The 25,127-nt window shown below is 30.7% G+C and overlaps 2 protein-coding genes across 3 annotated transcripts in view; one reads left to right on the top strand and one right to left on the bottom strand.

Annotated features, from left to right (window-relative positions):
- LOC123010850 (transcription factor AP-2-epsilon) overlaps positions 1-15,130 on the bottom strand; it is a 64,838-nt gene extending 49,708 nt beyond the window's left edge. The window contains exon 1 of the mRNA XM_044408011.1: positions 14,879-15,130. Within this exon, the coding sequence (XP_044263946.1) occupies positions 14,879-14,938 (60 nt within the window). The 5' untranslated portion in view covers positions 14,939-15,130. The remainder of the gene's footprint in view (positions 1-14,878) is intronic.
- Positions 15,131-20,189: 5,059 nt separating this feature from the next.
- Positions 20,190-24,809, top strand: LOC123011040 (IQ and AAA domain-containing protein 1-like). 2 transcript variants are annotated; one of them, XM_044408300.1, is made up of 7 exons: positions 20,190-20,450; positions 20,500-20,718; positions 20,764-20,924; positions 20,974-21,960; positions 22,010-22,496; positions 24,050-24,310; positions 24,360-24,809. In XM_044408300.1, exons 1-7 carry the CDS (start codon positions 20,247-20,249, stop codon positions 24,759-24,761), a joined length of 2,721 nt encoding a protein of 906 aa, XP_044264235.1. In that variant the 5' UTR covers positions 20,190-20,246; the 3' UTR covers positions 24,762-24,809. The 2 variants fall into 2 exon arrangements, with proteins under 2 accessions (XP_044264235.1, XP_044264236.1); XM_044408301.1 differs by having other exon boundaries at positions 20,284-20,411; positions 20,470-20,718.
- The last annotated feature ends 318 nt before the right edge of the window (positions 24,810-25,127 follow it).

Raw genomic sequence — 25,127 nt, 5'->3', positions numbered from 1 at the left:
TGTAGTTGTATGATGAAAATTTTGTAAAGGTCTCGTGTATGTCTCATTCGGAGAGTTAAGTGGAAGTGGATTGAGTATAATTTTTGTTATTATTGGATAATTTGGTCACGTGAGTCGTCGTCTCCGTTCCAAATGCCTTGCTTTTCACATGGTCGGAATGCGTCCATGCGCTGGGCAGGTTGGGTCCAGTACTGTTAAACCAGGCGCAAAAACTGGCAAAGATGTGGGTCATCCGAAGACACCTCCGCGGTCCGCGGCGCTGATTTGGCCGGTTGTTGACCGTGCGATCACCCTGCATAACTTATAAACTATAGTTGTTTGATCAAAACCGACCGCGCCTTGATATTCGATTTCTTCTTCCTCTTCTTGGACACATACGAGCTGTGCTCAAAGAAAAAAAGGAAGAGTGCGGACAGATGAGAGCGTTTTGCCGGTCAGAGGCCCCGCAGACACGTTCACCGCACAATTATACACAGATTAGACATAGTTTCAGACGAAATTGCCCTCTAGAAACATTCCGAGCGAAATTATTATTGTATACTTTCCTAGAAACTAGACAAAAAACCGAAATTAAAAGCACAATAGGAGGGTTTTCATGCGAGGTTTGGTGCTAATAACGCTTTGTAATCGGAAATCCATTACTCTTTCAGGAAGATCATGTAGTGTGCTCATACTGAAGGTTTCTGGAAATGTAAATATTAATTGCACTTTGAATTCTCAGACGGATTATAAAAAATAAACATAATTGTATACCGGGTGGGGCATCCGTTACGCCCAAAAAGAAAATCCCCACTTCTAATTAAATAAAATTGTTGAATTTTTTCAGACTTACTTGGGCATTAGTAAGGTACATTCTCTAATTTATTGGTAATTTTTCATTCACAAACAAAGCCAAAAAAAAAATAAAAAGTAATTTCCTCCCAAAAATTTTAATTCTAATTTTTATACTGACCTAAGCAGATTCACTTCCTACAATTGTTTACAAAATTAGAAAAAAAAAACAATTAGATTTTGAATTAAACGCAATTTTCCATCTTAACTTTGAAAATCATTTTTATTTATGACCTGCTACTTGTGCCATCGTAAATTTAGGTGACAATGGGGAACTGCAATTGAGGTAAGATTCCAAGGTTTACAACAAAAAGACCCTTTAAAGCGGTCGGCTACCAGTAAATGATTCTTTTGTTGGAAAATTATACCATTTTGTCATAAATCACGGGTCTGGTTTGTGTTTAAATAAAAAAAGCGATTATTTGGCTAACCAAGTCAAAATTTGAAATTGTGATATTTGACAGGTACAGGATTCATTTAGTGTAAAAATTTTATAGGTAAATTAACAGAAAGTATTCATAAAACACACAAAACTGTTACGGACTCATTTATTATCCAAAAAAATTAGAAAAATTCTCAAATTATACCCTATCAATCATTAGTTAGGTATATATACGAAATATTGCCAGTTTTAATTAATTTGAAGTTGCGATTTATCAAGTGCGCGTAACTGATGCCCCACCCGGTATATAGTAGAACCCCTCTATAACGAGAACTCAAGGGGCCAACGTATTTGCTCGTTATAATCGATTTTCGCTATAAACAGTCATGGATAATAAAAGTTTTTAAACATGTACTATGCAAATTTTTTTATTAAAGAAGTTTAAAACAATATTTAAGAAACAAATATTTGTTTTTTGTAATGAAGCATTTTTATCTTATCAATTGCACTTTCAAAGTGTACAAGGCTATTGTAAAAAACATCGTGGTTAGGTGGAAGCACCCAATAACAAAAAATTTCATCTCTAGTGAATCCCCAATTTTTTCTGAAAATTGTTTTGCTTTTTCTTTTAACTTGGCCCCACTTATGGGCACATTGAACTTTGAACCATTTAAGAACGACTTTATTTAATTTAGTATTTATTTTTATTTTATGTACTTCTTCACTTTTGACCAAAATTCAACAGTTGAACTTGTAATCTTGTCCTTGTTTTTTAAAATTGTTGCTAATGTATAATTGGCTAAATTTTTCTCTTTGCAGATTACAGCCTGTTTTTTACCACTTTCGAACTCGGTTATTATTGATATTTTTTTGATAGAAAAAGTTTTATATTTTCTAGGACGACATATTGATACAGAAAGAGGAAGTGTTCTCTGCTTGAAAAGTTATTCAAGACTATGAAAGTGAAAATAAGACCATTAGCGCACAAAAACAACATTTCCAAAAAAAATATGGTATGGTACGTAATGGAGACTCGCAGGATTTTTATTTCTTCTAGGAACTCTCGTTAACGATCTGTTTCCGAAATATCTCAGAATTTTCCGCTATTACCGATCTTGGACAAAATAAAAGTTTTGCTATATCCACCTCAATTCCAGAAAAATACTCGCTATAGAGAGTCATTTGACTTTTAACAAACTTATTTATTTTTTAACTTGCTACAACTTGCTCTGCCAAAAAAATTTAACATTTATTTTTTGACATTTTACATTTTTTTATACCTATCTATTTAATGATACTGATGATTTTGTATATGTTTTTTATAATTATTTAGTAAAAAATTTTGCCAACAAAAGCTACAAATAACACTAAACAGAGTTACAATTTTCCAGGATACAGCTTCCTTGTTTTCTCTTCTAATAGCCTGTATAGCAAAAAACTTGAAAAATTATTTTTCCAACAGAAATAAATAGAGTCAAACTGCAAAATTTAAACTCTCATAATTTCGAAAGTTTTATATATAGATTTTTTGATGTTTTCATCTTACCTTACATAACTTTTTACTCTGGAGTGCGAGTTCTGTCGCACTCTGTATTTTTTGTTTAACTAAACAAGCATTAAATATTATAGACTAATCTGTAAAAAAGATTCATAATGATTATTTATATTATTATTTAAAATAAATAAAAAAAAATGAATTTTTACTACGTTTTTTAGTAGAAAGTAGAAAAAATAAATAAAAAATAAATTTTATGCTTAATAAGTGAAGTCACGAAGGTTAGTGGAAATGCAATTGCAAATAAAAGTAAAATAATTTTTGAGCAAAGTTAAACGGCTTGTTAAAGAAAAAAAGTATTATTTCACTTTTAATCTCATTCAAAAAAATTCGAAAAACTGTGTTTTATTTATTTTTCCAAGACTAATATCTTATACCGTTTCTAGTAAACAGTAAAAGGATGACAGTGACAGTATAACCTGTCACCAACCTATCAGCAAAAAAATTACATTCTGATAAATTATTAATTTTTTTTGAGTTATTCGTTACAAAAAATATTGTCACTTTTTTGGAAAGCAATTTCTCACATTTGCAATTTATGCATTGTCCTGCAAACAAATTGCATACGTGGAAAGGACGTTATAGATAAATAACTATTGAGGACAACCCAAGTTTTATAATTCTTGTTGTCTTAATAGCTATTTTTGGTCTTCCGTCCAGAAACGTGGATTTTGAAGTATATTTTTCAAAAACAAAATCAAAGTTAAAATAATCAGCATTTCCAAAAAAGTAAAAAACTGCTACTGCATTTCGATGAAGAAGCAGTTTTGTGACATATTTCTAGAACAGCTATACATACCTACATATACGTACAAATATTTTTCCGTAAATATTAAAAATAAGTAAATTTTTAATAATATAAGAATTTTAATATGTTTACAAGTTTGTTTGGAATAATAATTAAACTATAATTGCATCGATCAATCAATGATATAAAAACACGACTTTTTATGTTTAATTTATTTTAAAATTTCCTTGATCATATATGGCATAAAAAGAGAAAGCTTTAAATTTGTTTTTGCATTTGAATAACATAAAAACTAACAGCAATAATATCAGAGTGAAATATTTTTTATTCAACTTTCTAACAACAATCATGCTATGCCTTTAAAATTACTTTAATTGCAGGACAAAATTTGAAAAATTAAGAGCAAACACACACTTCCTTATACGTAAATAATCGTAAAATTCGTCCTAATTTACTATGATAATCGATTTTATTACATTTTTTAAATCGTTCTCTTTTAATAATCTTAACTTACTAATAAAAAGTGTCACCTTATCTGAGAAACCTAAATAGTTTGAAGACATCTCACATTCTCCATTTTTATTCAATTTGTCAAATTAGTTGTGTAATAATTGATAAAAAGGAGATTCATCGAGTTCTGAGTGAAATTTTCGTGTCAGAGAATAGTAAAATCAACTCCTCGTAGATAACGATCTCCAGGTGTACTGTCTGAGTTATTAGATGCCTAAATACGGCAACTGATTCTGAATGTCTGAAAACTATGTGAAAAAACAAAACGAGATATAGTGTCGCGTGCGTCAATGCTATCTCGTCGCTAAATAAAAGTTGAAAACGACCACAGGAATATGAATTCCTTCCATATTTTCAATAAATGAATACATAACCGTACAGTTATCCCATTTAAATAAAATTTGCATGCAAAGTTGATAAATCCGTAATTGGGCCGAACTTATCTACCGACAATAGTTATGAAACGAGCTTCGATTTTGATGAAAAAAGCGGCATTCGCTATCGCCAACGTAAAAAATCTAGCACAAGTCTGAAAAGTGAAGCATTTTAGGAAATTGGAATATCCATAAGGTTGGAGGGCGATAAGCTACTGAATAGAAATATACATAAGAGGAGCTATCGCACTATCGAGCGACTTTTTGTCAATGTGTGAAGCTTTTTTAACTTATCATCCGATATTTTTTAAACGAAGCTTCCAAGAAAAACATCTAATTATTTTGGATACGGTTTCAAACGCTGTCAAAGTTAATTAAAGCTTTTGTAGCGAGAAAACACGCGAATAACTAGCGGATAAAGTGAACTCTAATTTGGCTGAAATCTATAGCTGAAAGAGTATTTGTCTAGGGCCGTACCCAAGGGGGGAAAGGGATTAGGGGGTTCAAACCCCCCCCCCCCCCCGAAATGCTGAGCACTTTGTTATATAGTGTTATAAGAGTTAAAAATTTAGTTTTTTTTGTTATTTTAGTGAGTTAATTTAAAATTTTTGTGAATTAATTAATATACAGAGTTTCATTTTTACTGTGTGCAAATTTAAATACTTGATAGAATATTTAATTTTAAGATAAAAGTGTTTCGAAAAATGCTATGAAAGGGAGCTACACCCCCTAAAAAAGGTACGTTTTTTAAAGGGTTTTTCCTAATATTTCAGAATAGATAAAATTACAAAATTTGGTACACCTAAACAAATGTCAAATAACAAAATTTTTAATCAGGGGCGTCCTAAACGGTAAAACAAATTTAATTTTTAATTTTTATGGTCTGTAACATAAATTTTTAAACCGATTTTTACTAAAAATCCGTAAATTGTATCGGAAAAAACACAAAAGACTATTTTTATGAAAAACTATGAAATTTTGTTGCTGAAAGTGGCAAGAAACCACAGGCAAAATAGTTAGAATAAATTTTTACCCTAATCCCATCTAGTTTAGGAAACCTCTAATTATAAATTTCAACATTTTATTTTTGTACTTGTTTAGGTGTATAAAAGTTATCATCTGTACCAAATTTTGAAATTTTTTTCTAAAATGATTTCGGAAATATTGAAAAAAAAACTATTAAAAGACGCACCCTTTAGCATATATGTTCACAGACAATTTTTGTTTTAAAAATGAATATTCTATCTCCTGTTTAAATTTGTAACAATAAAAAGTATTATTTTTTTTTTAATTTTTTGTTACTTTTGTGAGTTAATTGGTTTTTTTGTATGTTTAATTAGGATCTCTTATTATAATTTAAAATAAAAACGTGTACTTAGAAATTTTTGATTTTTAATCCGCCTTCTTTCATTTCATTCATTTTCATGGACCAACAAGAAACTCACCCGAAATAAAATCCTGGTTACGGCCCTGTATTTGTTAAAGAAGTCAAAATTTTTCGTCCAAAAAAACAATTTATTGTAGTTCTTTAAATTGATCAACTTTTTGTGTGTTACTCACAACCACAAAAACTGGATTTATTTGCATACTGAAAAAAATTATGTTGTGCTTTCTTCCGGTTAATTAAAGAAAAAAATTAGAAATCAATCATTTGTGTTATAAATAATTTTTCACGATTTTCGTTGTGACAAGACAAATAGGTGCAGTAGGTCACACTTCCGCCTTTGCTAACCTCATAATTGCCAATTTTAACGCTCCTTATTACAGAGTTTGTAAGCATTGATTACTGTCATAGTATATTTAACGATACAATTATTTCTGATCGCACGGTATAAAGCTCTACTTAGCCCATTAATCACCATCTAAATGTTACGACAAAAAAATAATCTTAAATTTACAGTGTTTTAAATAAAATTAGTTTCAAAGACGTTACAATTTCGCATGATTCGGTGTCAACTTTCCACGCCCATATCAAGTGAAAGATTCTGTATCGGAGCACCTGAATATAATTGCGTAATTGCTGTAATTTTAGATTCACGATTTTAAGCCATGACTTTGTAATTTCTTCACTAAAATGTGGTTTTAACTGTAAATCTAAACACCGTCTTTATTATTCCCTATTGTTTGCCGTTTATCGCCCATCAATCTTGCTCTAAACACTTATATATTTTTTCCAAATTTTACGATACTGTAAATTTTGTTATAAATTACAAGAGTGTTTAACAATTTTTTCATTGTTTTGTGATTTATTATATAAAATCCTTGTGTAAGGATTCATGTTGAGGCGCCACCTAGAAGCGTGTGTCTGAAATTACCATCAGGAGATAATGGTACAGGCAGCATCCGCTACTACAGACATCTCGCGGGTGATAGTCACGTTAACAACTTAATCTGTAAGAAACTTTCACGGAGGTTTCTCCATCTACTGTTGAATAGTGAAATAATTTCAGTGTGTTTCACCAGTTTTCCCAACATTTGATCAATTTTTCATTAGAAAATTTGTAGAAAATGTATGAGTTTAAGGTAGGGTTTGTCTGTAATTACATTGTTATGTAATGAGAGAAGCGCTTCAAATGTTGTCATAATTACAACATAAATCATTTCAATTATAGGCATAGTCAAGTTTACTAAACGAACATAAACGAGATATTAAATGAATAAAACTTTCTTATTGTGAAATATGAATGGATAAAATGAGAGCGTATAATGCCTGAAGTATTTGAAGTTTTGATTTAGACTTTTGCTTCCAATTTTATTTAATACATAGGTATCTTCAATCTTTATTATTTTTTTTGACTAGAGTTTCAAGTTATTGATTAAAATTTTGTTGCAAAGGTTAATTGATTTTTTTCTTGTTAACACTTGTTAGAAAAAAGTTCAGTTACTATAAAAAAATAAAGCTTTCTCTGAATAAATTATCAACTTTAAAAAATAAAAAAAAAACAAATTAACGTTTAAAGGTTACAAAAATACATTCATAATTTTATTTTAAAAATGTTGACAATGGATTGACATAATAATAGTGGGTAAACTACAAGAAAGCAGTAAGTAAACGGTTGTTTACCTAGTTGTTTAAAATGTTTATGCTAAAACTGTTAAAAGTAGGAGATGCTCGATAAAATGTTGTATGGCACTCGTGGGTTGTTACATACCTATACATATAACTCGAATCGCTAATTCGACTGTCTCGTGAGTTCTCTTTGTTGCAGGAGAAATATGCAACATAACTCTCTTTACTAAGTAGTACAAAGTGGTTATAAATGATTTTCATCTAGCCAGTTGTGAATTTTCCATGTAAAATAAAAAATGCCGCTTTACGAAAATAGGGGTACCTACTTGTTTTAACTCAAAATTAAAAAATCGCCGTTTACTAAGCGTCCACTTCGAAAATAGACTTCAATTATAAACTTGTTTTCTTCCAAAGTATACATTATTATCAATTATTATTGGAAATTAGTTAAATCAATAAAAGTTTAATTAAGAACAATTTATTATTAATTATTACACTAATGACAGAATTAGAGCTTTCAAAAAAGTAGAGCGGCACAAATAAAGTAACATGCAAAAAAATTCCAAAGTTGGCTAGATGAAAATCATTTATAACCACTCTGTATAAATAACTATATCTACAGGGTGCCTCAGAACTCGGGCTCCAGAGTAAAATGCCATATGTAAGGAACCAGAAACATGGAAATAATGTTAAAAAAATTCTATCTATAAAAATTTAGAAGTTATGAGAGTTTATATTTTACATATTGACTTTATTTATTTCTATTGGAAAAATAATTTTCCAAGTTTTTTTGCTACAGACTATAGAGAAGGAAACAAGAAAACTGTATCCTAAATTGTAACTTTGTTTAATGTTATTTGTGGCTTTTATTGGCAAAATTTTTGTACCATAATAAATAATTATAAAAAAAAAACATATATACGTACAAGATCATCAGTATCATGTCAAAAAATAAATAAATGTAATTTTTTTTCATATTCCTGGAATCTTATCTTACTTGAAATTTTTCTCTGGGGCGCGAGTTCTGACACACCCTGTATATTTAAATGTGATGATAAAACAAATAATATAAAATCATATTTTTTGTAATCCAGATACCTACAAAAAATAGTATATTATGAAGATTTCATTCTTAAAAATAAAACTGATGAAATTGCAGACTGAATTAATTCATTTGCAGCCTCCGATATCCACTTCAAGGTGCAACTCCTCGAAGCTTTACCAATTTCAACATAATTAATTTATTCTGACATTATGATAATACGACGATAATACCGCCAAAGCTCTCGCCATTCCGAGTGATTGTTCCATGTATGCAAAAATCCGCAACAAAAAATTTTTGATTACGGTTTACTCACGTGAAAAATCGTTTTAATAGTAGATCTTGCCTAAATTTATGCGAATTGTAGGTCGCTAAGCAGTGCGTGAAATTAGAAACGAATGGCTGCATCATAATTAAAATAATTAACATTTTACTCCAAAGTGCGCGTTTTGAGTCCTTTCTCTTTCAGCGTTGATGTGTCGATAAATCTCACAAAAGTAAGAAAATTCTTAAACACTCTCAAATTCCGCAGAATTTTTCGTAATGATAGCCATTAGTCGGGCCAAAATGACTGTAATTTTCCCCCAAATTTTATCAAACAAAATCTGAAACAAGTTAATAATTAGGTATAACAAATTGCGAAATGATTGGGGGTGTCGGAATTCGAAAAGTTTATAATTACGGTCCGGGATTTGACGGGATGACCGGGACCATAAAATTCTGATGTCTCCTGGATTTTTCAGACTACCTATATTTAACGTGGGTCACGTCCATGAATAAAACATGACATGGGTCGTCTCAATAGCTCGTCAGTAGCTTTAACATCAACTAAATGGATACGTGAACGACGATAACATGTGATTACAGCCACTTTCGTACGACTTCAGTTCCCTTTATAAGTCGGATAGCAATGACTTATCGTTTATTCATGAATAAAAATCACATTTAGATGACCGTTATAATCATTCATATCAATTAATTCCGACTTTATGCGGTCATTATTCTTGGACAAATTTTCTATATGACCACCTTATGTAATTTCATTAATTGAGTGTTTATTTGACGACTCTCCAGTCCTCGATAGCTAATTACATTTCAAAAGAAAATTTACACCTGCATTCCTCTGGCATATTTGTAGCATACACACATCAAAAAGTTATTATTCAAGTATAGTAATTACAGTTGAATTACACTTTTCGCAGAGATGGGGAGATATGGAACATTTAAATATACGCTACATAGCGGAGAAGAATAAGGAAGTAATTTTATCAGCGATCAGACAATTGTTATGCAAAGAGCGAACACGAAATTTGTTAGAAAATGACAAGCATCTACAATTGGCAATATCTCATTAAAAAAGAAAGTTTACGACATGGGGAATGCAATATGTGTATCGTGGCTAGTTTCACTAAACCACACCTAAATTAACTGACCAACTATTAAAAATATTTAAATGACGTTAATTACAGGTTTTGAATATATATTTTATCCAATAAAAATATGATAATATGAACAAAGAATTTGCAAGGTGATTGAAAATAATTGGTAGGTAGGTACTAACTTTGGAATTATAGCACATGCAGCTTCTTTTGTTATTAATTAATAATGTTTAAAACATTGGTGTAGGAAGAACTTTGAAATGAGAGTTTAAAGACAAACGTGGACAAGAGTGTAGTGAATATTTTATATTTCAGCATTTTATTATCATGTTTAAGCAAATGACAAGATACAGAGAAAAATGCCATATAAGGTAAGATACCAGGAATATGGAAAAAATGTTAAAAAAAGATATTTCGAAGTTATGAGAGTTTAAATTTTGGACTTTGAATCTATTTATTTCTCTTGCAAAAATAATTTTCCAAGTTTTTTTTTGTTACAGACTATTAGAAGAGGAAACAAAGAAGCTGTATCTTAAATTGTAACTCTGTTCAATGTTATTTGTGGCTTTTATTGGCAAAATTTTTGTACTTTTACTAAATACTTGTAAAAAAAACATATACAAGATCATCAGTACCTATCGTTAAATAGACATAAAAAAATGTCAAATGTTAAAAAATAAATGTCAAAATTTTTTGACAGAGAATTTTTTAAGATTTTTGTTTTTGGGGCGCGAGTTCTGGTGCTTCCTGTATACCTATTACAGAGGGTTTGTTGAACATTTATAACACAATGTTGTCAAATCATTAAATTATTATTTTTAGTGCAAGAAAAGTGTTCAAAACTTGGTAAATTTGACAGATATTGAAGACTTACGGTCATAAAATTTACAAAGCTTTCTTAATCACGTTTTTATACCCTAGATAATAATGTGTTTTTCCAACACTAATATCTTGTATTGTCTCTATGGTGCATTTAAGCTTACCTCTTATGTTGCCATTAATATACGCTTTTTTATAAAATATGTCGTCAATCACAACAGATTTTATTATTTTATAAGTACAGTCGGTGAACATAAAAAAACTGATACAACCATTGTGTATCAAACTATTGAATTTTCGTCACTCAAGTTAAAAAAATTGTCTAATTTAACGCCTTCGAGATGCAGTATATGAGCTTTAACTTGATGTTTTTGACAATATGTTATTACATACTCATTAGTATGCCATAATTTTTATAACCTTATTCCTAAAAAGCTACATTTACCCAATGTAAATTTGTGATTTTTTGACTTATGCAATTGTTATGCTTGTCCCAAATTTTTATGTTCACCGATGATACTTGGCATTTTGTCAATTTTGACATTATTTTGAGAAATTTCTTTATGTCAATTTCTGAATTTATCAAAATTTATGATCCAGGTAAAACATTGAAAACAACACAACCTTTTTAGTTTAAAAATCTCGGTCTCGCTCCCTAACGGTCGATCGATTTTAAACTAAGACCTCGATTTTTAAACTGTGTATAAAACTTGTTGTTGTCTTAATAGATATTTTTTATGTTTAATGCAGATCAGTTTAGTTTCTTAAAAATAAAAGTGGTTTATTTATTTTCTTGAAAACTCACTTAATGTTTTTCAAAGTTTGCATACAATAAAGTGTGAGTTGATTTGAATACTTAACAATCTTATATCATCACGGTATATTAGACGTGTCTAAAATTTTAAATCATTTTTACATAAAATGAAATTAATTAGCTAAATCTGCTCGTGCATTTCATCCATATTTTACTTTGTAAACTAATGTGAATATGTAAACTAATGATAGACAAATATGTATACAAGTCTTCAATTCAATCTCTGATCAAAGTGGTCTAAGATTTTGGCAATGTTAACAAACATAAACAGAAGACGTGGACACGGTTAAGTTTTATATTTTTTGTATCTTTTGTAGTTAGTGTAACGAATTGAACTTCAAATTTACAAACCACTTTGATTTGAACAAATGATGTTTATTCGTTTATCGGTTTCTCTCTGTTAAGAGCAATGTTACATGCACAAAAATAGTCTGGTAAATATGGCATAACCTTATTGATTACTGTAAAATTTTACAATTTTGAAATGTCAATTTTACAATATCGATATGTCATTTTTACCTTGCAGATACAAAAAGTGGAAAAAACATTTCTGCTCCATTTAACACGTTTTCTGGTAAACCATTATCGTTCGAACTCATTTTTCTTAATTTTTCTAAATTTCTAATTTAATAAACAACAACATGTAACTCACCTGAACATTTCATGAAACTGCGATCAACTCAATCTTTTTGAAGAGAATTTTTGGATTTAATTTGTTTCAATTTTTGGCTTATTCGACAGAAACCGATAAAATCTTGATGATCGGATGTAATAATGTCATAACAGCCTTGGATATATTTCAAACTGACATCTGCAGCTGTTATGACATTCATTATATCCTAGATATGTTAATAGCTATAAAAATTATAATGTAATCTAAGCTAATTTCAACTAATTAAAAAAAAACTTTTACAGCGTTACATTACTTTTTTGTATGAAATGTAATTACAGTGGGTGGATAATTTTTTCTGTTTCAACTTGCTTCCTTATCCAATAATTTATTTAAAAAAATAAATAAATAAATAACAGTAATACCTATAAAAAAATTAATCAATTCATATTGGTCTTTGAATGTTTTTACGTATGTTTTTTTTCTATAATAATCTAGTAAATTTGACATTATTATTTGTTTTACTTAAAATTTCTCGCGTGTGCTATGTTGTAAGTTGTAACTTTATAAGTTTATGTTATCCGTCAACATTTTATTAGAGAATGATTTATATACGCGTTAAAATAACATTTATGATGAAAAATTTATGATCGAGTGCTCGCCTAGGGCAAAGAGGTTGCAATAACATATGTTTTAATTTTCATTGTTAACATTTTACTACTTTTAACTTGTAACTCGATTTCCATTAAAAGTAGATTTGTTTTAAAAGCCCAGCGGAAATATGTATAATACACCCAACATTTTTACAATTTATTCTACTGTTAATTGTAAATGAAAATGTAGGTAAAATAAATTAATAGAAGCATAATAACATTTCCTACATTTAGTTATCGGCTTTTTAATAAATGTCCCACTAATCGCAATCACACAAGAAAAAGTCGCTTTTGTAGCTAAGTATGTACAGGTGTCCGAATAGGGAATCTCCGAAACTAAGAGGTTTAGCCAAAAACGAGTAATACATTCTGGGGCTCATTTTTTGAGAAAATAATATTGCTTAAAATCGCATCCAGCTATCGTCTTATAGACTTATAGACAAAAATTGACATTTTAGCGAAATCTACAAAAATTCATATCTTCGTTATTATAGAAGATACGGATTTGAAATAAAGACATTATACAGGCACTTTTTACGAGGAATTTAATAATGTGGTTAATAATTTTTTTTTCAAAGTACTAAGTAATGAAAAAAAATGCAAAATAAATCGTAAATTAACTTATTGGCGACTAATAACATTTCTTTGTTTTTAAACAAGCTAACATTACCATTGCAACTTCTAGTGATACATAGAGTGTTGTAAAAAAAAGCCGCTTTAATTCTTCAATAAAATATATTTTATATGACACAAAAATAACGATATGGCTATTCAAATACCCAAATTCCTTCTATGTGGAATGTTATCCTACCTCCATTAGACCATCAAAAAAATATTTTTTTAATTGTGTTGACTGTTGCACATTTCTTTTTCCTATTTTTGAATTTTTCAAAAATATGTAACAATTTTGTTCTTAGGCACTCGCATATTTGTTCATCATTTCTAACGTATCGTATTTTTTAAATTTTTATAATTTTATCTATTTTTTCATCTATTTCACAGTTCACACATCTCTTATTGATTATTATTTACATATTGGCCAACTATTATCAAACAAAATATGTATTTCATTTTTTAAGTATAATTATAAAAAAATATTCTGTTACAAATATATATTTTTTAGATCAGAAAAAAATAAGCTTTTCAAAATTGTCATAGCCGCCTATGATTTCCATTAAAAAAATAAAAGTTTATCTTACTACGACTAAACAAGTAACTGAAAAAAATTATTAACCACATTATCAAATTCCTCGTAAAAAAGTGCCTGTATAATGTCTTTATTTCAAATCCGTATCTTCTATAATAACGAAGATATGAATTTTTTAAGATTTCGCCAAAATGTCAACTTTTGTCTGTAAGTCGAAAACAAAAGACGATAGCGGGATGCGGTTTTAACCAATATTATTTTCTCAAAAAATGTATCACCCATTTTTGGCTAAACTTCTTATAGTTTCCGAGATTCCCTATTCGGACATCCAAAATGCACCACCCTGTACACCTATGCGGGTTAATTTTAGAATTATGATGCGTATCACTAATTAAGGCCAATTAATGCGGGAGATTAATTAATCATTTTGATATTTGTGAACAATTTATTCCGAATCAAAAATATAGCTCGGGGCCCTTGTGTAATTTTTATTGATTATAATAAATTAAAAGCACGTCACAAATGTGGTTTCATTTTGACATTTCTAATTCACAGAGTGATAAATAACGTGCGGCACAATCAAAAATTTAATTATTAATAATTATGAAGCGATAGCAAAAATAGAGGTAACTAATAAAAATTCAAATGAGGATTTTGAGTTGGTTACTATTCGTACACAAGAGAATAACATAACCTTGATGTGTGTTTATAAGTGTATAATTTTGTCGTTGCAAGTGTAATAATGTTGGTAGCATTTGGTAGTCATGTTAGGTATTTACCCGAGCAACAATAACCGTGTAGAATGTGTTCTGGTCTCATATTTAATTGATGAGGTCGGGTGGAATGTAGATAATTAGCTTTCAGGCTCTCAACAACGTTCACCGGCCAACAGGTGTTCTGTGGTGGTTATAGTCATACCTCAACATACAATTTTTTCATTTTTTATTTGCATATTTTTCCATAAAATTAATTCGACCAAATTACCCTCAAATATCACGACTTACTTCATATTGTTGATAATTCGCTAGCGACGAATTGGAGTTGAGATAGAACCGTGACATCATTCCATAATCCAAGAGTGCACAAAATTCCGAAAAATCACCCACAAGTGTAATTATTACCACCCACGCATGCGCCCGATCACAAATGTTTATCAACAAAAACGATATCACAGATCGCGAGTGCCTTGATCGAGCACAGCACACTTGGACCGGCCGTCGGATCAGGACATAGTTGATCGTCGATTGTTGGTTTTAGGCAGGTTTCGAGGCACTGTGTGTGTGATAGTAGATGTGAAGTCCTTTGGCTAGTGCCGGAGTAGGCCGGGGGTAAGACTGGCGGCCATTGGCCAGAGCGGGAGATGCCGGCTCAGCGATTGGCTCACCAAGTTACGTGCCATAGGCGACCGTGATTACAAACCTGCAATTTCATCTTTTGATTTACAGAGCCGTGCTCGACTCTGTGGGTGTATGCCGTACTATGCATCTCCTCATAACTTAGATCAGGGAAGGAATAGTTTACCTCCAGGGCCGGATCTAGGGGGATGCCCCCCATTTATCACCACCGTCACAATTACACTCTTTTCAGGAGATAATTAAACACAACACGGCCACAACCGACAATTAAAAACATCTTAACTACAGCCAACAAGTCCTATCGCGGACATCTGACCGAACAATACCAAAAAATTTATTAGTCCTACATTCTAATTAAGAAAAAAAACATGTGTTATATTTGTAAAAAATGAATAAAATTAGCTGGTGTTTATTATTTACTGAAACATAAAATTATACTGTGTGATCCATATTAGGTAGATATAAGTAAAACCAATTCTAAAAGAGAACGTCCTAACTAAATTAAAAGAAACGAAGATACATTTTGAAGATCAAGAGTACTCTGAAATTTTTTTTTAGATTTTTTTTCGTATTTTGTATAATTTTTTATAAGCACAGCAAACTCTAGACAAAATTATCATAAAATAGAGGTTTTTTATAAAGGCTGGATTATAAAAAATGTCCCAGATATAATTTCTTTACTTTTGAAGACGTTACAATACTTTTTTGATCAAATAAGTGGAACAGTTTATTGTGATCAGTCGTTTCTTGTCAGATAAAGAAGAATAAAAATGTTCTACATCCTTTCCATAGCCTACTTAATTTAATTTAATTTTTAAATTGCCTAAAAGCACAAGTTTGTGATATAATAGTTGGTGAGCTTAATGAAAGACGATTTAATAAGGAATCCAAAAATAATAAAATACACAGGCTGTTTCATTTAAAAAACTGAAATTGTTGTCATGCACTTCCGATGAAACAGGAAGCAGCATTGATCTCAAACAATAGATGACAATAAACTGTTCAACTTTGTTCTAAGAGTATTGTCATATATTTTTTTAAACTAATGAAGTTTGAGACGTTTTTTTATAATCCAGCCTGTTATAATTAATGTACCGGTTGTTAAATATGTATAACGTTTTCAAGTTTTCTATTTTAAAAATGTTTTTAATATCAACTTATGTTTTTATATTCTTCAAAATTAAATTATGCTCCAAGTGAAACAATGCAGTTTGTTGTTTGTGTTTAAAAATTAAAAAGTTAGTTAGTTAGTTAGTTTACCTATAAAATAGGTAGGTATTACATTTTTTAAATTTATTTGTAAAATTTATGATGAAAATAAAATCAAACAATACAAATAATTTAATAGTTTATTTTTTTACTTTTGTACTAGTACCGAGTAGTTTGTACGAATACAAGTAGCAAACGCGGATACAAGGGGGGCAGGTAAAGGGGGTAATTACCCTCCCCGAGCAAAAAGATTTGTATACTTTTTTTTAATAGTCAAGTTAAAATAGTAATAATAAAAAAATAGGTTTATTAAAATGCACAAGGAATAAAAAAATACAGCAAATGCTCAAAGTGACATCTTGTTTGGTCAATTGCCCACTTTGGTAGAAAGACTGATTTTGTAATTTAAATCAAAGTTACCATTTCTCTGTTGTTTTTGAATATCTTTTTAGTTTTGTTGTTTTATTAAAGAAGTTTTATTATATAAATTTGTTTATTTATTTTTTATTATCATTAAATTTAATTTTTTATATATTTTTTTATTTAGTTACTAAATGACACAAGTACAAGTTTTACCTTTCAGGCATGGAGTAAAATCTCTTACTTGCTCTTTATACTCGATGTGAAATATTTGCAGATAAAATTGGACATTTTATGGTGTAAAAATATTTAACAAACTAGCAAATTCAACAATAAATTAAATCCAACAATATTGGAAACAAAAGAACGAAGATGTCTACATTTTACATACTTATTACATTATGTAAACATCTTCGTTCTTTTGTTTCCGATGTTGTTCTGTTTTTGTCAAAAAAAAAAGCTTGAAACAAAAATCTGAATTTATTTTTATACTCTTTTTCATATTAATGTGCATCAAGTAGGTTGTAGAAGTCTAAATGCATCTTTAATTTAAAGCCCGATTCACACAAAATGTGTCATTAATGTATGTATTTCAGGACAAATTTAATCACATCAATAATGACAAAATTTTTTATGTTTGCTACCCCATGTTAATTACGTTGCTAATTTTAATTATTTTTTGCTACCTGGGGTACACATTTATTAAAAAAATATATTTTTAGTGAAGATTGAGGTTAGGATTGTCTGAGTTTTCTCATGGTTGCCATCTTAAATGATCCCTTTTAACGACTACTTCGATGCACATTAATATGAAAACAAGTATATGCTTAGCTGAAGTCTTCTATCATCATTTGACAGTTGGTCCGACACTTTTGAATCATCCTGTAGATATAATATTGATGATGTGGGGACAATTAACTCTTCTTTTGAAAAAAAAAACAAATAAATACATATTACAGTTGTGCTCGTATACAGGGTGTTTACGATCTTGAGGTTGAAATTTAAATGAGATGATATTCACAGTAAAAGAAAACTAATACGCTGTATAAAACAAAAATTCACGTTGTTAAAGGAAATTATTCATTTTACACTATTTGTTTGAGAACTGCTGCTTCGGCTGCAACAATGGCCATTAGTATCATTACCTTGTGTTTCACCGTAAATCATAATCACGATAACCAATTTATTATTTTAATATTTTGCCATGCATGTTCATAAATTTGGAGAAAAATTAAGAAAAACGAATTAAACCTATTGGAAACCATTCGCTGAAAGAGATTAAACAGAAGATCTTCGAATTTTGATAAAAACTAAAGCAAAAGCAAATCAAATGATGACAGTGTCAAAACGATGACAGTGTCAAAACGATGAAGTGACTTTTCTCTTTCATTTTCATGGATACGATTTTTTTATCTGTTGCAACAATACAATTTTATCTGAACAAGGAAATAATTCCAGTGACCCTCAAACCGTGTACCAATATTTTGGAGTTAAATAACATTCTTAATAATAACAATTGTGTGAGTTTTTTTCTCTGTTAAAGTATTTCTGTACTATTCTATTACTAGGTCAACTTTCAACTCGAAGACTGTAAACACGCTGTATAATCTAATATAATAGAATAATTTTCATTAAAAAAATCTGGTGTGAACATCACACGAATTTCCTTATCCTACTTATTTGGAAACCATCCTAATAACAACAATAATTTAGTGTAACCTTTGCGTTAATACCAACTGTGATTACACGCGAAATAGACCATAGTTGTCTCAGGTTCGAGTCTGGGGTGCAGTTTTTTTTAGTTCGGTACCCATTATTATTATTATTTTACCACATTTTACTGTTAAATAAAGTATATTTCATAATTCTAAATAATTTGTATCTCCAAGAATTTATTGCATAATTTTGCGGCCGCTTTATGGCCGACTTTTGGTCCTTGCGGCCGAACGGTGCGACCGATTTTTGCCAAATGTTTCATGCTGCGTCCCCTTCCTACAAGTAACTTACATACCAAATTTCAAGTTTCTAGCTCTTATCGTTCTCGAGATATGCACACACAACGACCCAATGGCCCAAACCAACTTTTTTGGTGTCTTGAAGCTATAATTCGTCCAGAAATGTAAAAATCTGGGTAGCCGATTACAATACCTTCCTTGTAGGATAAGGAAAGTAAAATTATCAATAATAAAAGTATTCTAGACGTAAGCTCTTCGATAAAATATGTTAACAAAAAAAATTAACAAGTTTGACATTGGCTCCAAATTTTGAACAAAATTGTTATCTTTAAGATCCTTTTAATTCTCATCATTATAGCAGGACTCTACTGTACTTACTTTTGTAGTACTTTTAATACATACAGGTTGCGCCAGAACTCGCGCCCCAGAGAAAAATGCCATATAAGGTAAGATACCAGGAACATGGAAAAAATGTTAAAAAAATTTTATTTACAAAAATTTCGAAGTTATGAGGGTTCAATTTTGCACTTTGACTCTATTTATTTATGTTTAGAAAAATGATTGTCCATGTTTTTTTGCTATAGGCTATTAAAAAAGAAAACAAGGAAGCTTTATCCTAAATTGTAACTCTGTTTAATGTTATTTGTGGCTTTTATTGGCAAAATTTTTGTCCTTTTACTAAATACTTGTAAAAAAACATATACAAGATCATCAGTATCCTTAAATAGATATAAAAAATGTCAAATGTCAAAAAAGAAATGTCAAAAATTTTGACAGATAGAATTTTTTAAACATTTTTTTCATGTTCCTGGTATCTTACCTTACTTGAAAATTTTCTCTGGGGCGCGAGTTCTGGCGCACCCTGTATGTATTAGATAGTTTTGATTTGATTAAAAAAAAATGCATGTAAAGTGACAATTTATCAATTTATTTAACAAAATTGATTTTTAAACTGTTTAGATCTCTTTTTTATTTGCTCTCTAAAGTACGTATTTTAAGTCTTTACTTCTGTTCCAGAAGGTGTTTTTATATGATGCAGGTGAAGTAAAGCACAAAATGCCCAGACCCGGCCCTGTATAGGTCAAGTGATCGCGGTGAATATACCGGAATGCGCGGCTTGATCTCTGTGATCAGGTACATGTCGTGGGCGTCCAACTCGGCTTGCCCCAGGACAAAATATGGCTTCTTGAGTAGTCAACATGGCCGACTACCCATTGTTTCGAACGGCCCGCAGAGGAATTCCATGATCAACATGTCTGTAACAGTGTAGGATGAAGGAGCACCAAACAAAAAAATCAAGAAAATTAAAATACCATACACTGTTTATCATGGTCGGCGCAAGAAACATTCCCATGGGCGGTTTTTAACCCGATTAAAATATTGACGGGTTTTCTGAGTGAAAAAATGTGACATACCTAGTTATTTGTCAGTTTGACAGGATTTTTTTAGAAAATGTAATAATTTTTTGGCTTCAAATGTAAAATTTAAGTAAAATGTCCTTCGAATATTATTCGAAATGGTGGGCTGGCACCAGAAACGCTTTGGAGCAGTTGAGGGCCAAAGATGAAATTTTTGTTAAAGCGACTGATAAGAAAATAAGAGACCGGAATTTGGCCAGTCATTTGATCGGAGGATTGTATGCGAAATACAGCATGATGGTCCAAGATTTAGGCACAATTTTGGATCAAATGGCTCAAGTAAACCAAAATATTTTAGGTACTTTTAATGTTAACAGTATATAACTAGCCTCAAAAGCGCATAATTGTACGAAAATTAATGGACACAGCTACGGTTCGTCTTCATGAATTAAACGAAGAATTAAGAAATGTTGATATTTCTGAATATCACTACATAGATGGTGCTTTAATTGAATTAAAACTGGTACCACAGGATGTCGAAATTTTAGACCCAATGTTGTATTATCTCAGACATTATAATATGGAAGAACTTTGGACAAAAATAAAAGTAACTATTTAAATTTATGAAATAGAAATTGTTAAAGATTTGTAGAATGGTGAAAAAATTTACACACCGCCTCCGCCACCTCCGCCCCCACCAGATGAGGCAGAAGGTGAAGAAGAAGGTGTAGAAACCAAAGGAGAAAAATCAAAATCCAAGGAAATTGTTGAGCCAACTCCTGAGGAAATAGCCGAATCCGAGAAAAAGGCTAAGTATAGTTTCAAATTTTTTAATTTAATTTTTAAAAAAACAATAATATAGAAAACGACCCAAGAAATTTGCCCCTGAAGTAAAAGAACTTACCGAAGAAGAGCTAAAAGATATAAAACGAAAAGAACAAATTACCTCCGCTGTTATTCTAATCCAAAATCATGAACGTGGTAGACAAACAAGGATATATTTTGACGAAAAATGGAAAGTAAATGAATATAGGAGAAAAATAAGGGAAGGTTTTAAACCTGAACCTGTTGATTTAGAAACGCAAGAAAAAGCTTCTCTTCATATTCAAAGATACTGGCAAGGACATTGCGCAAGACAGCTGGTGAAAAGAAAAGAATTGGAAAGAAGATATTTGATTAAAATGATTGAACCTAGTTGGAAATCAAACGAAGAGTTTGAGAAATTAGAAAGAAATTTACAAAAACGACGCGATATAAGAGATCAAAGAATTAAAGAATACATTGAAGCAAATTTAAATGAAAGAACAAGAGTTTTCAAAGTTATTGGTCCTCGTTTGATGGAAGATATAGGAGATGAAATTAGAGAATGGTTTTATCAGTGGTACACTCAAGTCAAAAATTTTGATAAATATCCACCGGAAGAAAAAGGTGGAACGGTTTTAGTAGTCCGAGGAGAAACGCTAACTCCGAAAGAGTGGATTGATGAGTATAACAGGAAAAAAAGAGAGAAAGTCAAAAACCAAGGACGAGATAAAGAAAAGTTGAAAGCTGAAAAAGAAAAACAAAAGAAATTGTTGGCTGATTTGAAGAAGAAAGAAAAAGAGAAAGCGAAAAAAGAAAAATTGAGAAAGAAAAAGAAAAAATTGAAACCCTGGGATTTTGAACTTGAATATGAACCAACAGTGGCTAAAGAACCGTACGAAAATGCCATTGAGGAGTACCACCGGATTTTTGATGAAAGAAAAGATGAGGATAATCCTGATGAAAAGCATTACATGGATATAATACACGAAGAAAAATGCTATGAAATGCAACTAGAATTGAGGAAAGTTGTAGACGAAATGATGAGGTCATTTTTAATAACAGTGTTTACTTTTCGTTTTTATTGTGACTTTCAGGCTTGAACTTGAAATGTTGGAAGACGCTCTAATGAAAGACCGCGCCAAACGCAAAGGCAAAAAATACAAAAAGAAAAAAAAGAAGAAGAAAAAAGGTAAAAAGAAGAAGAAAAAAGGAAAAAAGGATCCCACTGGTGATAGAAGTGTGGAAGATCTATTTCAAGAATTGGTTGATAATGGAATTATACATCCTTACAAACACCATTATTTAAAAGAATATAAAGGAGATTTTAGTTATAATAATTGGGAGCGAAGAAATTGGGGTTTTGATCCTCCGGCAACCCTTGGTGATGTCCGACAAGCCGTCAAAATTAACTGCATTGCACCTTTAAGTACCGAAAAGATGATTAAACCACGCTCGACTCTTTTAATTGGACCAAGACAAAGCGGAAAGCACCTTCTTGCCAATGCGGTTTTTACAGAGAGCAAAAGTGTGCTTTTTGATTTGTCGCCGGAAGTTCTAGCTGGAAAATATCCAGGCAAAAAAGTAAAAACTAAATTAAGCAATAACACAGGGTCATGTTGTGACAACTTAACAAATTTTATATCATTTTGTTCGTCTCAGTGAGACAAATCAAATGCACTAAAAAAAGATTCAAAAAGTGCACACACTTTGAACTAAATATTTTTTTCTAATTTAAATGAATTTAAAATACTTTAAGTTAAAAAATCATAACTCAATAACTATTAGGCCGATTTCCTTCAAATAAAAACCATTCTAAAGGGCTGGACTTGCCCTTTAGAGTGATATGCAATTTGAAATTGAATATTGGCAAACTTTTCTTCGAAGTAATCTAAGAAAAACCCTACGAGTATTTATTTTTCTTCGTCACCATCGTGTAGAGCATCTTTTTATTAGTAAGAATCCAAATTTTTAAAATAATATACCGAGTAGTTTTTAAGATAGGATTTTTGAAGTTAAAGTTTGCAACTTGTTCACTTTGTTCTAGCTTTCTGAACTTTTTTTTGAGAATGTTTTCAGCAAATGCTTTCTCATCACATTCTACATTTAACATCACTCGAAAGTGATGAGAAAGCATTTGCTCAAAACATTTTCAAAAAAACTTCAAAAAGCTAGAACAAAGTGAACAAGTCGAAATCTGAATGGAAAGTGATTTGATTTGAAAAAGATTTGTTCTTATATTTAAAGCTACTGCTTTAAACTTCTAGATCCTTTTTGCTCAATGATCAGTGATCATTTTTAGAACAAAAAAACTCTTTATTTGCTTTAATTAGTACGCAGGTACTTTTTGTTTGTTTTAAGTAAAGAAACAGTTTTTATTTATTTTAATTAGAACAAAGAAGGTGCAATTGACCATTTTTAAGCAAAGGAAGAGTTTTGAAACAAATACTTTTATAAAAATGCAATTTTAAGTAAGATTAACATGCATTTCTCCTATATGGCGCAATACCTGAACAGCAAATCCTAACTTCAAAAAATCATATCCTAAAAACTACTCGGTATATTATTATAAAAATTTGGATTCTTACTAATAAGACGAAGAAAAAAAATTACTCGTAGGGTTTTTCTTAGATTACTTCGATTTACTTCGAACTTCTTCGAACACTGTTCGAAAGAAAGTTTGCCAATATTCAATTTCAAATTGCATATCATTCTAAAAGGCAAGGCCATCCCTTTAGGATGGTCTTTATTTGAAAGAAATCGGCCTAATAGTTATTGAGTAATGATTTTTTTTAAGTTAAAGTATTTTAAATTTATTTAAATTAGAAAAAAAATAATTAGTTCAAAGTGTGTGGACTTTTTGAAATTCTTTTTAGTGCATTTGATTTGTCTCACTGAGACGAACAAAATGATATATAATTTGTCAAGTTGTCACGACATGACTTTTTTTTGTCGCCTCGTGTAATCGAAAGTATTTTAAATTCATTTAAATTAGAAAAAAAATATTTTGTTCAAAGTGTGTGCATTTGATTTGTCTCACTGAGACGAACAAAACGATACATAATTTGTCAAGTTGTCACGACATGACTTTTTTTTGTCGCCCTGTGTAACCATTTCATTAAATTTTTGTAACAAAGGGAATGAAAATGTTGCTACATTTGGTGAATAAAATGGCCCGGATTTTACAACCTTCGGTCATATATTTTGACGCAGCTGAAAAAATCTTCTACAAGAAAGTTCCAAGAGGAGAGAGGCACTTAGATCCGAAGCGGATTGGTAAAAAGCTCCAAAAAGGTATTGTTAAGACTATAAAATCCGAAGATCGAGTCATGGTTTTTGGGATTAGTGCTCAGCCTTGGTTAGGAAAGCCGGGGAAAATGAAGAAAGTTTTTGAAAGGGTGAGAAAATTATAACATTTGTATTTGAATAAAGTCTTAATTTTGTCAGGTAATTCTGATTCCTCGTCCCGATTATGGGAGCATTTATCTGTATTGGAGAGAATTGTTGATGCCTTATCACGGCATTGATCGAAATATTGACATCTCTTGTTTAGCCAAACTCACAGTGAATTACCCCTTACCAGTGTTGAAACAAGTGGTTGAAAAAGTGTTGACCCCTCTTAGGATAATTCAGCTCAGTTACAATCCTTTGAGACAGTCCGAACTGTACGAGGAGTTAGTAACAGTGGATTCAATTACGGATAAAGAGTATAAGAAATTCTTAAAGTTTTATAAGAAAATTCCTTTGATGAAAGAACGAGGAAGACTAAACAAGTACTTGGAGTTGAAGCGCGAACAAGAATCCAAAGCTAAAGAAAAGCAGCAGCAGAAAGCGGCGACTAAGAAATGACCGTGTTTGTATTTCGTCTTGTTTTGTATTATAGAATTATTGATCGAGTGAGAGCTTTGTAATGAGCACTAAGAAATTCCGAACAAGGGAAATCAATCAGAAGCGCATGTGATGCGAATCAGCGGCTGCAGTTCAGTTTGCAAACAAGCCTCGGGCCTCAATAACAATCCGGAGTTCACTCCCTTACTCTCATTTTATTGGCGGCTTTGTGTTAAGTTTGTGATGGCTTGGAAAAATTCGATCGTGGATGTATTAAGTGACGGAGGTTGGAAGGATGGATTAGTGAGATAATTTACAGTATTAGAGGTTATTGTAAGATTTTGAATTCTTCCAAGTCGGAGGGTTTGTAAAGCGGGAATTTGCCTC

The sequence above is a fragment of the Tribolium madens genome, unplaced genomic scaffold (genome assembly GCF_015345945.1).
Source record: "Tribolium madens isolate multiple individuals breed KSU strain unplaced genomic scaffold, Tmad_KSU_1.1 Scaffold_91;HRSCAF=231;Tcas5.2_LG7, whole genome shotgun sequence".
Lineage (NCBI taxonomy): Eukaryota > Metazoa > Arthropoda > Insecta > Coleoptera > Tenebrionidae > Tribolium > Tribolium madens.
The sequence above is the reverse complement of the archived record's forward strand: the minus strand, read 5'-3'. Positions and strand labels throughout refer to the sequence as shown.